We start from the raw sequence: 13,425 nt of genomic DNA, 5'->3' as shown, positions 1-13,425 counted from the left end.
TGGCACTTTTACATATATATATATATTTTTTTATACTTATTTACTATAAAATCGTATCGAACACAACAGAACATCATATGGATGAGAGATGATGAGATTTAGACCTATTGTTCATTAAATTGCAGGTTTTTATCACACTTTGACATATATGTTTTTAATTAATACATCTCAATAAAAGTTACATTTTCTATAGATTGGGCTATTTGCGTTAAAGCGTTATTCTTTTCCCTTTTCTTTCTTCTTCTCTGTAAATTACAACAGAGTATCAAATTCCCACATTTTTATAATTACTCTGCTGACTGCTGCTGCTGGCCAAAACGGAATGTGTCTATACCTAAATGTGTCAAAGAAGCAATTACATTTTTTTTAGAAATAGCATTAAAATTAGGAATTTGATGTATGACTGCGTTAGATGGCAGCCGGGCTCCGTACCCAGCCATACCACTTAAATGTAAGTCTGACTTCCAGCCCTCTAACTAACAATAAAAAGATATTGAGAAAATGAAAGATGGCACTAATTAAACAGATACTTAATTCTAGAGCAGATACGGCAATAAGCAGACAAGATGCCATGGACAGCCCTAGTGTGATGTCAGATTCAATGTTCTGTTTCTGAGTTAAATAAACAAGAACATCGTCCGGATAAGAACTTCCTGATTTGGAAACCTAGTTACTATCTATCTGGAATGTTTGCAGACCCACGGACACCTTCAGAATGGGCTCCTGTGCAGAAATGTCTGGTCACAGCAGTGATCTAACATACAGGGAGCTGAGAAAATCATTTCAAATTCTGGAATTGTTTTGCTAAAAAGAAAACCTTACTTTAAAATATATATCAATCTTAATAGTCTTAAATACATCAAATGTATTTCTATACCATTGTATGCCATTGGAAAATACTTTTTTCTTGTGTTTTAGAAATAGACAACCTGTAGTCCCTGCTCATAATTTAGGAGTAATGAGAGTTGCAATCCATCAACGGGTACATGTTACAACACAATATTTATTATTTAATTTTCATGTATTTCAGTGATTGCCAAGCTTTGGCACCTAAGATTTTGTGGACTCTGTTGATCATCCTGGCCAGTCAACAATGACAAGTATATCAACCTGAAGTGGCTACTCTGGTGCCTTAACCCCTTAAGGACACATGACGTGTCTGACACGTCATGATTACCTTTTATTCCAGAAGTTTGGTCCTTAAGGGGTTAATTCGGGACTGTCCCTTCTAATTCAGGACTGTTGGCAGCTATCGTAACCCACAACAGGTGGCAAAGAATGACAATCACTGTTCTATATGATGATACTGTAATAATAGTTATAATGGCTGGTAAAACAAGGAACAAGAAGTTATTTTTACTAGTATTTTTTTTTGCCTTTTACCAGTCGTACACGTTTTGCCAGTCTTTTTGAACTTTAATTGTTATATGTGAATGTCCAGCTAGGACTGGTGGATGTATCTAAAATAATAACATAAAACCTCCTTTTTTAAACCAACAGGATTATTAATTGGGAATTCAAAGTCAATTTAAATTTAAGGTCAAAGTAGCTGGTTTGGAAAATGTTTCAGTTTTGGCTATTTTAATATTACATTTAAAATCCACTTTAAATTTTCACCAATTCTCACTCATTTCAATGTGTATTTATGAGGGATCTGTGATCATACGAATATTTTTCATTATGTTGCATTCATTTTAACCTTCTGACAACAACACAACGCACACGGCAGTAGTTGATAAATATTTAATAAAGTAACATGAAACATTCATCTAAGGTACAATACTACTAAAACTATTGATGAAGCTAAAACTCAAAAGAATTCATTCACAGCTCGGTCACAACAAGGAATGCTACTCTCCAAATTCACTATTCGCCTTCTTGCATAAAGACACGGATGACTTGAATTCACTTGAATCATTTTTGAGGCATTTAACCCCTTAAGGACAGATGTCGGAAATATTCCGTCACAATTCCTGTTTATTCCAGAAGGGGTTAAGGTAGACGGGGTGTTGAAGCAAGCTTTGTAGGAACATAGATAAATAAAGTAGCTATAGGTTCCTTCCTACTTCATCTGTCTTGACAGCTCTCACAGACGTCATACTGAACTCTGCAAATGCCAAACCAGTTACGAGCCCTGCAGAGTTTGTTGGCTTATTATGGCTGAATTCTGACGACTTAAGAGGATAATTGTCTGAATTTCACCCCTTGGATTGATTGAGTTCAGTGAATTGACTACTAGATCTCTTGGACATTTGTCATCTACAAAATAAGTCATCTTTAAAATACGAATGAATCATACGCATCTCTACGAAAAATATAAATGTTTTCTACCTGTCATTTTTAAACACTTGTTAAAATAAGAAAAGCTAGGTATTCTACAGGTCAACTGATTACAATGTTAAAATCACATAGCAACACATTAATCGTGCAAACACATAAGTATTAATATAACATATAAAGGAAGGATAGAGACATTGCTGGTATGACTGGTTCAATGCATAATCAAAATACCCCAACCTCTTTACCCTGTTCCCCCAAATCTACACCCTCCTATTGAGAAGAATAAAGGTTACTTTTTGGGTGAGAGAGGGGAAATAGCTGGAGGGAGATAAAGGGGTAGTGAAAAACTCACAGGTTTTAGAATTAAAAATGTCAGGTAGTTGACAGAGGGGCAAATGGTTTATGGGGATAGAGAGGGCAACAAGGGCAGGAGGTTGATATAGTTGGGAAATGGTTGCGAAGGAAACATATGAAGGCGTTATAGATGGGAAAAAAATATTACTTCCACTACCTATGTACATTAAACCCATTCTGATTTTGTGGGTTTCGAAGTTGTGTTACTCTCAGATTGAGATGAATTCAACAGATTGGGATCACTGGAATGTTCTTTTTTGCAATGTGGCTGTCTTTGAATGATAGTGTGATGCTCGCCTGTGTTTGCACTGCCACTAGGTGGCGTGATGCTAACCTGCCAAGGACATGCCTTATTGCTGTTGGTGTTCATGTTGGACTTTCCCATTTCTTGATGGGAGTTGTCTGTTTGAAAAGAAGCGGTTTCTCCCTCGCAGGACGGCAGAGAATGAGAGTCTCCTTTTGCGTGTACACTGATTTTCCGACTGAGGTTGTTGGAAGGACAATCGGAATACGAAATCATTTGCTCGGGCGTTTCAGATAATTTTGCATTTGGAGGCGTGTTGGAGCAACAACCACCTTTCATCGAATCGTTTTCCAGTAACAACAGCTCTCTCCTAAAGGTCTCGGATTTTTTTTTTCGGTGAATTACGTGAATTAGATCTATCATGCCTAGTACAAGAGATACCGCACTAGTTGCCCAGATAAAAATCATCACTAAGGATTTTTCCGTCGGTCTTGAGATGTAACAATCGACACTGCTTGTACAAGGGGACTGGGAGCAACTAAACCGCTTTGGAACTAAGATTCCGTAAAGAAAATACTGCCCGGCGCAGAATCCGGCCTCAATCAAAGTTCTTAAAAGAAGATGAATGGTGTAGGCCAGGGAGAAATCAGGAATCTCCATATGCAGACCTACACTATGATAACAAGGGGGGTCATCTTTCCTGTAGTGATCATTTGTGACGGTCATGTGTTTTGTAGCCTTGTTTAAAACGTGGACGCAGAACAGGGCATAAGGTAAAAAGACGATCACGGTCTGAATGAGCCAGTATCTCATGTAGGAAACAGGAGAGAAGATATCGTAGCACACGTTGGCACAACCAGGCTGCAAAGTATTGCAGACAAACCTCTCCTGCTCATCTTGGTAGAGCGGGTATCCAGCAAACACTGCCATCGCCATACGAAGCAATACCATTATCGTCAGCCAAATCTTTCCTGCAATATAATACAATCATTATTATTCAGACAGTGAATTGAAACGTCCCTGCACACAGTGACTAGATGTAGTCTTTATGCAAAAACTGGCTTGCAAAGGATCATGGATGTTTTATTTTGGTAACACCTACTGAAGTGTAAATTTTGGAGAATGAAATGAGAACTTAAAAATATGGACCAAAATAACTTAAAATAAAATGTAGCTGATTTTTTGGTTATTGTGGCCTACAATTTTAAAATTCACTTGAATCTACTTAGCATTCCTGACAATTTATACTTCCGTGAATAATTTTGTGTGTTTTTGACTATATCTGTTGTAGGGTGGGATTTCTTTTTCAGTATCCAGTACAACAGGACAGCTAAGAGTTATTTGTTGACATTTTGATAGTTTATAGTTCATAGTGTATATAATGTTTGAAAAAAGCATAAAAGGAAAAAACAAGCATTTGTGTCTTGCTGAAGAGGAGGATGATGATGAGGGATTATTTATGCAAGCAGGGCTTTACATTACAAGTCCTACAAGCCTGGCCTTAAAAGTTCCACTCCACTGCAAGCCTGAAGGGTCCATGGGGTGAATTTCTACTGTTCCACGAGTGGAAATTTCGAGCCCTATGAAATTATTTAAACAATCAGATGCAACAGCTGGTATCTAAGAGTGTCTATTGCAGACGTGAAACACGCTTTGCTTGCTGTGTGGTATTTCTCTCAACGCCTCTTGCACATTGTGTAATCTATTCTCTTGATCTGCAGATATTGCAACATGTTTATACTTACATGGACATTTAATAAACAGAAGATTCTATTTTCTACCAGTATTTCCTTGGTGGTGGAGTGCAGCCTTTTGATTATTTAGATTGGATTTTGCCTTTCTGTACACAGCCAAGTGAGTTTACGGGCATCTTTACTAGCTTTTTTGTGTGTGTACCATATAGTATTTTATTACCGTATCTTATTATGGGGAAACAGTAGACTACATATTTTGTGCAACACAAGAGCAATGGGTTCTGTTCATAAAAACACTAGTGAACACAGGAGGCCAACTGAAGATCAATTTGTAATATCAAAGTTGGCCATGAATACGGACTCAACACATCCACTTGGAACCATAAAGTCCAACTTGGAATGTAGTGTTTCAAAACAAACTAATTATTCATTCAAAACTCAGAGGTAAGCAATCCAACATTATAACAGCATTTCAGATTATTTTTTAAACTATCGAGATAACGGCATCAATTTAATTTGTTTGAATCAGAACCAGAAATTATTTCAATCTGTTAGAATAAACTTTTGTAATGATTTATCTGCAACAATTCTCATAGACTCCAATGCTGACTTCTGTAGCTAAATCATTTGAAAATATCTTTGTATAACAATTGATAATTTGAATCAGAATCAATCTATATGTTGGTTGAGGGGGACTGAGCAATACCCCTCTTAAAAATTGACCAGACCTCGGCACAGTTCCAATCCGAGGAAGGGTTCTAGATTGTTTCATGGTCTCTCCTGGTCAGGTGCTCCATGTGTAAAACGAGTTCAAGCAATACCCAGAACTCCTCAAATCAAGCTGGGATGCACAGTAAGCCTCCAGCGTCCCCATATTTCTTCCCACAGTGACAATAGGAGCGACAAGAGTTTTTAGGAGCTCGTGGGACCAGGCCCATAGTCTGTGGCAAGGCTAGCCTTCAAGCTTCTCCAAATGTCTGTGACACGTGAGTCCCCATCCCACACCTCTATGCCTCTATTGCATTATTTACCCCAGTAGACACTTCAAAAACCGCAGTGTTTACTGGGGTGATAGAACAAGTGACCCTCTACCCAGAAAAGTGAACATTTTCCTTTAAAGTTTAGACCAAGAAGGATTTTTGGAATAAAATCTCGAATTCAGGCAATTGTGATTATTACCACTTTAACTAGTTTTGGTTACATTTTAAATGCCGGTTGTCAACTCACCTCAATGTCCTGTTTAGTGAAAATAAAATAAAACCTTTTATCCTACACCTCTCTCACACCGCATCAACTATCCACACTCAGTCATGCCTATATTAAGAGTAATTCAGCATCTTAACTTTATATCACTACATTTGAGACATTTACTGAACACACATAAACGTCTACGCATTTCTTAAAGTATACTTTTGTTTAAAATGGCAATATTTGCAAATATTAGCTGCTGAAACTGATTTAAGCATGTGTACATTAGTTGTATTATTTATTGATATATGTATATTCACAATTAATGGTAGTGTCAAAATATGTCATAATATTTTAAATTATAATAGTGGCTACGAGAGGGAATCCACTTCATTCTTATAAAAATGCACCAACACAATCTAATAAACAGATACATAGCCTAAAACATTTTATCTCATAATTTAATTAACTCCAACAACTTTAAAACTACCAGAATTTGTAATATTGACCAGTAATCCTATTATACATGGTTTCCTCCATTCCTGCAGATGTCGAGTAATTAATAAACTAAAGACTAAATCCACACGTTTACATGATTCTGGTCTGTATAACAGATGTAGCGTGTAGGATTTAACATGGTATTATTCACAAATCAATTGCAATGGGGTCTATTAACTAAACAGTGATGTTGAATGTAAAAAGGATGAGCTGAAACAACAACAAAAAATCTCTAGTTATATTGGGCTATTTACTAAAGAGTGAATTCAAAGTGAATTTCAAATTTGAGGCAAAAATAGCCAAATTATAAGTATAGGTGACTTAAAGATTATTTTTTTTAATTTCAGCTTTTTAGAAGATTACAATTTAAAATTCACTTGAAATTCTCACTGTAACAAATAACCCTGTAAGTGTTTCCGATTTTGCTATTTCGACCTGAAATTTGTGAATTGCTGGCTAATCCAAGTGAATTCAAACTAAATATAACATTTTCGGCCATAATAGTTAAATTGAAAATATTCTCAGTCAGCTGCGTTTAAAAAGTTTGGCTTCTTAATCCGCAAATTTGCTAATTCACTTTGAACTCACTTTAAATGTCTTTTCAATTTACAAATTAGATCGTAACCCTGTCATCTTTTCAAATCCCCCCATTTCCATGTTTAAAAAGAAATATCTCACTCTTTCACAATTTATCGTGTTAGCTGGTCTTATTCTGTTTGTACTTACCAATTGGAGTCACATTGTAGTTGAACGTAATAATTAAAAATCCCATGGAGTCCAGATAATTCATTATCGCATAGACATTGGATGCCACCTGTCCAACGAAAATTATTTCAATGTATAAAAAAAAGAGAAACAGAGGCAGTTATAGTATAATGAAGGAAGCGGGTATCTGATATACTGATAAATAGACGGAAGGCAAAATCTGCATTGATATCAATATAACAAATATAAAGATACCTTTTTCGAGTTTGTTCCTCTTACCTCTGTAGCCTTACTCTACTGACAACTGCTGTGAGACAAAAGGCAGCAGAAGTCATCCTAGCCACTATAGGCTATTCTTACCAACCAAATGCATTCCAGGACCCAAAAATTGTTGGAATATTTGTCGGAAAAAGAGATCACAACATGGAATGACACAAGTCTATAAATTCCCCTGGGATAAAAGACAGCCTGTCTCCGAGATAGTTTGAGAATTATGGAAATCCGACTTCCTAGCAGCTCGCTTTGAAATGTTAAGAAATATTTAGGTTATGCCCTAAAAGTGCAGCAATCACCATGGAAACCAATGCGTTTCTCCTTCTGATTGCACCATTTCAAAAATCATCCACTAGAATTTATCTTTATACATAACGTCACAGAAGGAAGGCATGTAAAAAGAAAAATCTAAAAACGTGTAGTCTCACAGAAATCAATTTTAAAAATAACCATCCATTATTCATTTATTATACAGTACGTTCAGGAAAATCTGCAAGGGCTTAATTATTAAAGTGTGATTTGTTGGCAAGTTACAATTTAGTAACACTGACAGTTACTGTGTCTGCCCCAGGCATGCTTGAACTCACACCTCATCTGCTGGGATGCCAATCAATGCATCCACAACTCCTTGTATAAGACAAAAGAGTATAATTAAGTATTACCACTAAATGTATCCTTCCTATTGTCCATAGTGCAGACACATATCTAGTGTATGGATATATAAATTACATTACACAACATAACGTGATACAGATTATTATACTAATTGATAAGATCATATAATGATAAACAATACATAAAATGTTTAGAACAATACTTTAACAAATCAATGGTGCATATAGTGTACTCTGTATTGTAAAATAACGATGTTGACATGTGTGCTATACCAAGACTATTAGGTACATGTGTGCTATACCAAGACCTTGGGATCTAGACTTGTAGTTTGCATTTTTCTTTCTTTACCAGATATTTGTGATTCGATCATCCCACGTGTCCACTACACCATTTTACCAAATCCATTTCAAACCACACTGAAGCGAAGGATTCTGGGTAAAGCTTTTATCACTCCCACACACTGTAAGATTTATTGTTTGTGATATACTCTATCATGTGGATCAAGGGATGCCCCATTGGCGAATCTGAGTTCAAAGCCCCTTAAAAACATATAGTGTATATAAATTAGGTCAACAGTTACCGTGGTAACATAGTTAATAATTATAATCCCTTCATGGTGACAATATCACACCAAAAATAATAGATTTAGTTTAATTTATATGAAAGTTTATTTATTAAAATACCAAACTGTGACAGATTTAAGGCTAAACTGCAAAATTTAGGGTAAAATAGGGTAAAAGATGTGTCTATAGCTGAGTAGCGGAATTTCTCCAAATCAGATTTTCTTGTGAAAATTGTAGAATTAGATTTTCAAATCATTACAATTTGCGGTGTTAGAAGTGAATAAACTGCATTGTAATAAATTAAAAAAAAAAGGTAATGTACCCTAAATCGCAGACTTTCGTTTATTTATATATATATTTATATCCATTCTATATCCTACTACACTTTTAGCTGCGGTCGCATTCCACTAACAGAAAAGAATGCAGCCCCATGTGTACTTACCGTTTAACAGTCAGCACCTGTTCTCTGCATTTTAAACATAATCTGAGACGAATGTGTTAGATTTACACTGTATCAACTATACAGACACCGAGCCACTGAACAGACTGGTTTATTAACTAAATTGTGTAAAGTGCTTACTGAGTTGCAGAATTTAAAGGTACAATATAGTCACCAGAAGAGCTATAACTTTATGTAGTGGTTATGGTGTCTATAGTATGTCCATGTAGGCTTTTTAATGTAAAAATTGCCTTTTCAGAGAAAAGGCAGTGTTTACATTGCTGCCTAGTAACACCTCTAGTGTCAGTCACTCAGACGGCCACCAGAGGTGCTTTCTATTACAGTGTTGCACAGTGCGCAGCACTGTTGTTCAGAGTCTCCATGCTCTGCATTAACTCTATGAGGAGATGCTGATTGGTGCAGTGTTTTGGCATGCATGCGCAATAGCCTACCAATTATTTCCTATGGTAAAGCATTGGCTTGGCTGAGATCATCAAGTTTGATGATTTCAGCCATGGAGGCGTGGCGAGTTGATGCGAGACTGCCGTGTCATGGGAGAAAAGGTGTGTAAAAACATAGTTTTACTGTTCTTCAAGGGGGGGCCTGGGTCCCTAATAGTGGCTTTACCACAATAGTGTCAAGAATACATGTTCGTGTTCATGACACTATAGTGTTCCTTTAAGCTATAATAGCTTAGTCAAGTTGAATACTTTTTGTTTTATCCCCGATATTTAATCAGGGCCAGACTGGCCCACCGGAATACCTGGAAATTTCCCGGTGGGCCGCGGCACCTGGGGCCGGGCAGACAGTCTTACTCATCAGAATCATGCAATTTTAATTATTTTCCCCTAGAACTGTATCAGCCTGTTTCAGTCCGAGGGGAGTAAAGGGGGAGGATCTGGGGGCTGGTGCAGCCCCAATTAGTCTCCCCATGCTCCTCAATTTTGGCCACATGCCCTGCCCCTAAATGCAAGCTCCACCTCCTGAGCAGAAGCTCCACCCCTGAGCAGAAGCTCCACCTCCAGTGCACAAGCTCCACCTCCAGTGCACAAGCTCCATCCTGCACGCATGTTGCTGACCTCTCTAGGAGGAAGAGGTCACAAAATGGCAACTTTACCTACCAGTGCCAGGTAAGCTTCAGTCATGTCTGTGTGTGTGTGAGGGGGGGGGGGGCGCTAGTGAGTGAGCTTGTTTGTGTGTGTGTGTGTGTGTGTCTGCTAGTGAGTGGGTTGTGTGTGTGTTCCTGATGAGCTTGTCTTTAGTAAGCTTGTGCGTGTCAGAGTTTTTCTGTACTAAATTTGTTTCTGTACCAATAAGCTTGTCTGTGTGTGTCAGTGAGATTGTCTGTCAGTGAGCCTATTTGTGTGTATTAGTGAGCTAGTGTTTTTATGTCACTGAGCGTATGTATATCAATGAGATTGTCTGTCTGTGAGCCTGTGCATCAATGAGCTTTTTTAGTAAGTTTGTCTGTGTTTGTATGTGGGTATGCTTACTGTATAATTAAATGTTTTACTCTGAAAGGAAAGGACCAATATTTTGAATTAGAAAAATAAATGGACCAATAATTTTATGTAAGGCTATGTATTGCCACCCCAGACGACTGAGTAGTATATAAGCACACACAATATATATATATATATATATATATATATATATATATACATACATATATATATGTATGTAGATAGATAGATAGACATAGCCTTACATGTTATTGGTATATTTATTTTTCTAATTCAAGATTTGGTCCTTTTAGAGTTTGTGTAATATATATATCTTGAAAAAGGCCCTATAAGGGTCGAAACATCGATCACAGATTTTTTTCTGCACATGTAATTTACACCAGTGAATAAACAAAACTTCTAATCAAGACCTGTGAGTGCACCTTGTATATATTTTTGTGGTTTATATATAACGCTGAGGTTTGCACCCAGGCAAGAATACCTTTTTTGCTTATAATAGGGTGAGTGCCAAGATTACGTTCTTTTATCTATATATATATATATATATATATTACACACAATACATGGCACAATGACTTATGGGGCTGGCATAGATTTTTTTTCCAGGGCTACTTTGTATCCCCAGTCCGGCCCTGTATTTAATCTATATTTTGCAAGTCAGCTGTCCAATACCCGCAAAGCACTGTTTAGCAAATAAACCCTAAATACATACTTACCTTAATAAAGTATGCAAAATTAATGATGTTTCACATGGCCCAAAATTGTCAAGTTCTTAGTCAACTCGAACTCACAAATACAGGAATAGTGGATACATATCTAGATTGTAAGGGTCCTCAACTCCCCCTGTATTGTAGTTGGTCAAATTTTGTCTTATTACTTACACCAATTGAACCCATGTACAGCGCTGCAGAATGTGTTGGTGCTTTAACCATAAAGTAAAATATTAATAATAATAATAATAATAATAATAATAATAATAATAATGAAAGACTTTAAGATTAAGAACAAATTAGAACATTCTGTTGAATTTCAATCCTTAAAATATTTGTTTGCGAATATTGCAACTAATTAAAATATCCACTTATACCGTACGTCATGCTTCAATTAAAAATATATGAATTTGTTAATTGACTAATAGTGGATAAAGATTGCAATTAAATAAAAATGAAAGACAGGCCAGGACCTAATGCGCTGCATGTAACTAATTTGTTAAGCACTGAAAGGGTTCTCCCTGTGGGCGACTTAGATGTGTGCAATATCCTAACACTGAAATGGTTAAAGCCTTCTCTCCGCTATTTATGTATAAGCGGTGTAACTGGTTTTTGTCACCTTCTACCAGTTTATCTCTGGTGTGCCTTTGGGCTATCTCTGTCACTGCTATGTGTCTCCTTTCGGTTCATCCCTGACCCATTCATCCGTCATAATTCTATCGCCTTTTTCCAGACTCCCTAGAGGGCTATAAATTGGATGAAGGGTCAGAGCTCTGCTGTACAATAGGAGAAATTCTTGCTAATCCTGGCAGTATGCTCAGCATCCTTTTAGTGTGATGCTTTTCACAAGGATAGAATATTTTTACATTAAGAAAAAATACCAGAGGTGATATCAAAGGTTATAGGACTCAGAAGGTTTAATCCACGAGTTATATAGGTTGTTGTCCTTTATCTTTCAGCTTGTCTATAAGTGAGACAAACGGGCTCTGCAAGAACTGAGCTTCCATAAAAATATTTATTTTGTAAATATTATCTGGGTCCAGGAGAGGGTAGATGAGTGTATTCCTTGACACGTGTATATCAATGAGAGCAGATCAGGATATTCTATGAAATGAAGTAAATTCTGAGGGTAGTGGAGTGTCTGCAAAGTGAATTGTTAGTGTAGGACGGTCCTAAGAGGCTTTGCCTTGATTTGGCAGGTGAGTTTACTCTTTAAAGGCCACTAGAGTGATACAAAAATCATCCAGTTATTTAAATGTGCACAGAAAATTGGAATAGTGCACAAGTAACTTTAAGAAACTTTTTTTTTTATTGTATGTGTTGGGGTTGATGCGTACTATGGTCATTGCTGCCGCCCAGGAGTAGTGGGAGTTTAGGACAAGCCCTAATTCTGTATGTTTGTATTTGCTTTTGCATTACGCAGCCATGTTACAATGTTACCGCCCACCCCAAGTGTTCCCTATTAAGGGTTAATAAATGTGTAAAGGTTTAGAATATACCCCTTTCTGTCTCATTAGAGATTTTGCCTTGTAGCTGAAAGTAGTAAGGTGAATTGTTAGTGTGGGACTCAACTAAGTGGTTTTGCCTTTACCTGGCAGATGAGCTTACACTTTAATTGCCACTGGAGTGATGTTAAAAAAAACTCCAGTTAGAAAGTATCAAAAAGGTGCAGCCTGTCGCCGTACCCATCTCCCCTACTCCCCCTGATTAATAACAAGGACTTTCCTCTGCGCCTAGACCCTAAGGCATTCAGAGACTTACTCAAAACACCTACACGCAGACTACACCACCTCCTCACACAGACGGGCTGCAGGAAGGTTTCAGATTTACTGGGGGGAACCACTCCCACTTTCTTGCACAGCCCTAAATACAGGCAATTACATTATATTAGAACCCTTCCCAAGAGCACCGCGCTGACCCGAGACCATACCACTTTATATCATTTTTGTACTACATTTTGCCGGAGGACACCCTGACAGCAAAACCCATTTTGATGGGAAAGTGGGAAACAGCCCTAGATAGAACCTTCACAGACAAAGAATGGGAGAAGATGTGCTACCTGACACATCATTGCTCAGTCTTTAGCAGGACACAGGAAACAGCCTTCAAACTGCTGACCAGCTGGTACCGCACCCCAGCCCTACTTCAAGCAATTAACCCAGAACACACCAATCTCTGTTGGAGATGCGGACAGAGGGTGGGCACCACAATACACATATACACATATGGTGGGACTGTGAGAAACTCCAACCCTCTTGGAGGGGGATTCATGGGATGCTGGAAACATTTTCAGATGCACCTCCTCACTTCGACCCGGCTGCGATGCTCCTGCACCATACCAAAATTCCTAGGTCCAGATTTAAGAAATCGACATCCATACGCATAATAAGCATAGCCAA

The 13,425-nt window shown here is 37.5% G+C and overlaps 1 protein-coding gene across 1 annotated transcript; it reads right to left on the bottom strand.

Moving 5' to 3' along the window:
* Positions 1-2,147: 2,147 nt before the first annotated feature.
* On the bottom strand, positions 2,148-7,256 carry GJD4 (gap junction protein delta 4). Its single transcript, XM_063450803.1, has 3 exons — positions 7,243-7,256; positions 6,985-7,072; positions 2,148-3,849 (listed from the first exon to the last, which is right to left on the bottom strand). Exons 2-3 carry the CDS (start codon positions 7,046-7,048, stop codon positions 2,801-2,803), a joined length of 1,113 nt encoding a protein of 370 aa, XP_063306873.1. The 5' UTR covers positions 7,049-7,072; positions 7,243-7,256; the 3' UTR covers positions 2,148-2,800.
* Between the last annotated feature and the right edge of the window lie 6,169 nt (positions 7,257-13,425).

The sequence above is a fragment of the Pelobates fuscus genome, chromosome 4 (assembly GCF_036172605.1).
Source record: "Pelobates fuscus isolate aPelFus1 chromosome 4, aPelFus1.pri, whole genome shotgun sequence".
NCBI lineage: Eukaryota > Metazoa > Chordata > Amphibia > Anura > Pelobatidae > Pelobates > Pelobates fuscus.
Note: the sequence above shows the minus strand (reverse complement) of the source record. Positions and strands in the feature narration are given on the sequence as shown.

Excerpts from the sequence above, each read along its gene's own strand:
- GJD4 (XM_063450803.1), bottom strand. The coding sequence starts at position 7,048 with ATGAATTATCTGGACTCCATGGGATTTTTAATTATTACGTTCAACTAC. Across the intron at positions 3,850-6,984 it reads CTACAATGTGACTCCAATTG|GAAAGATTTGGCTGACGATA; the intron begins GTAAGTACAAAC and ends ATTATATTGCAG.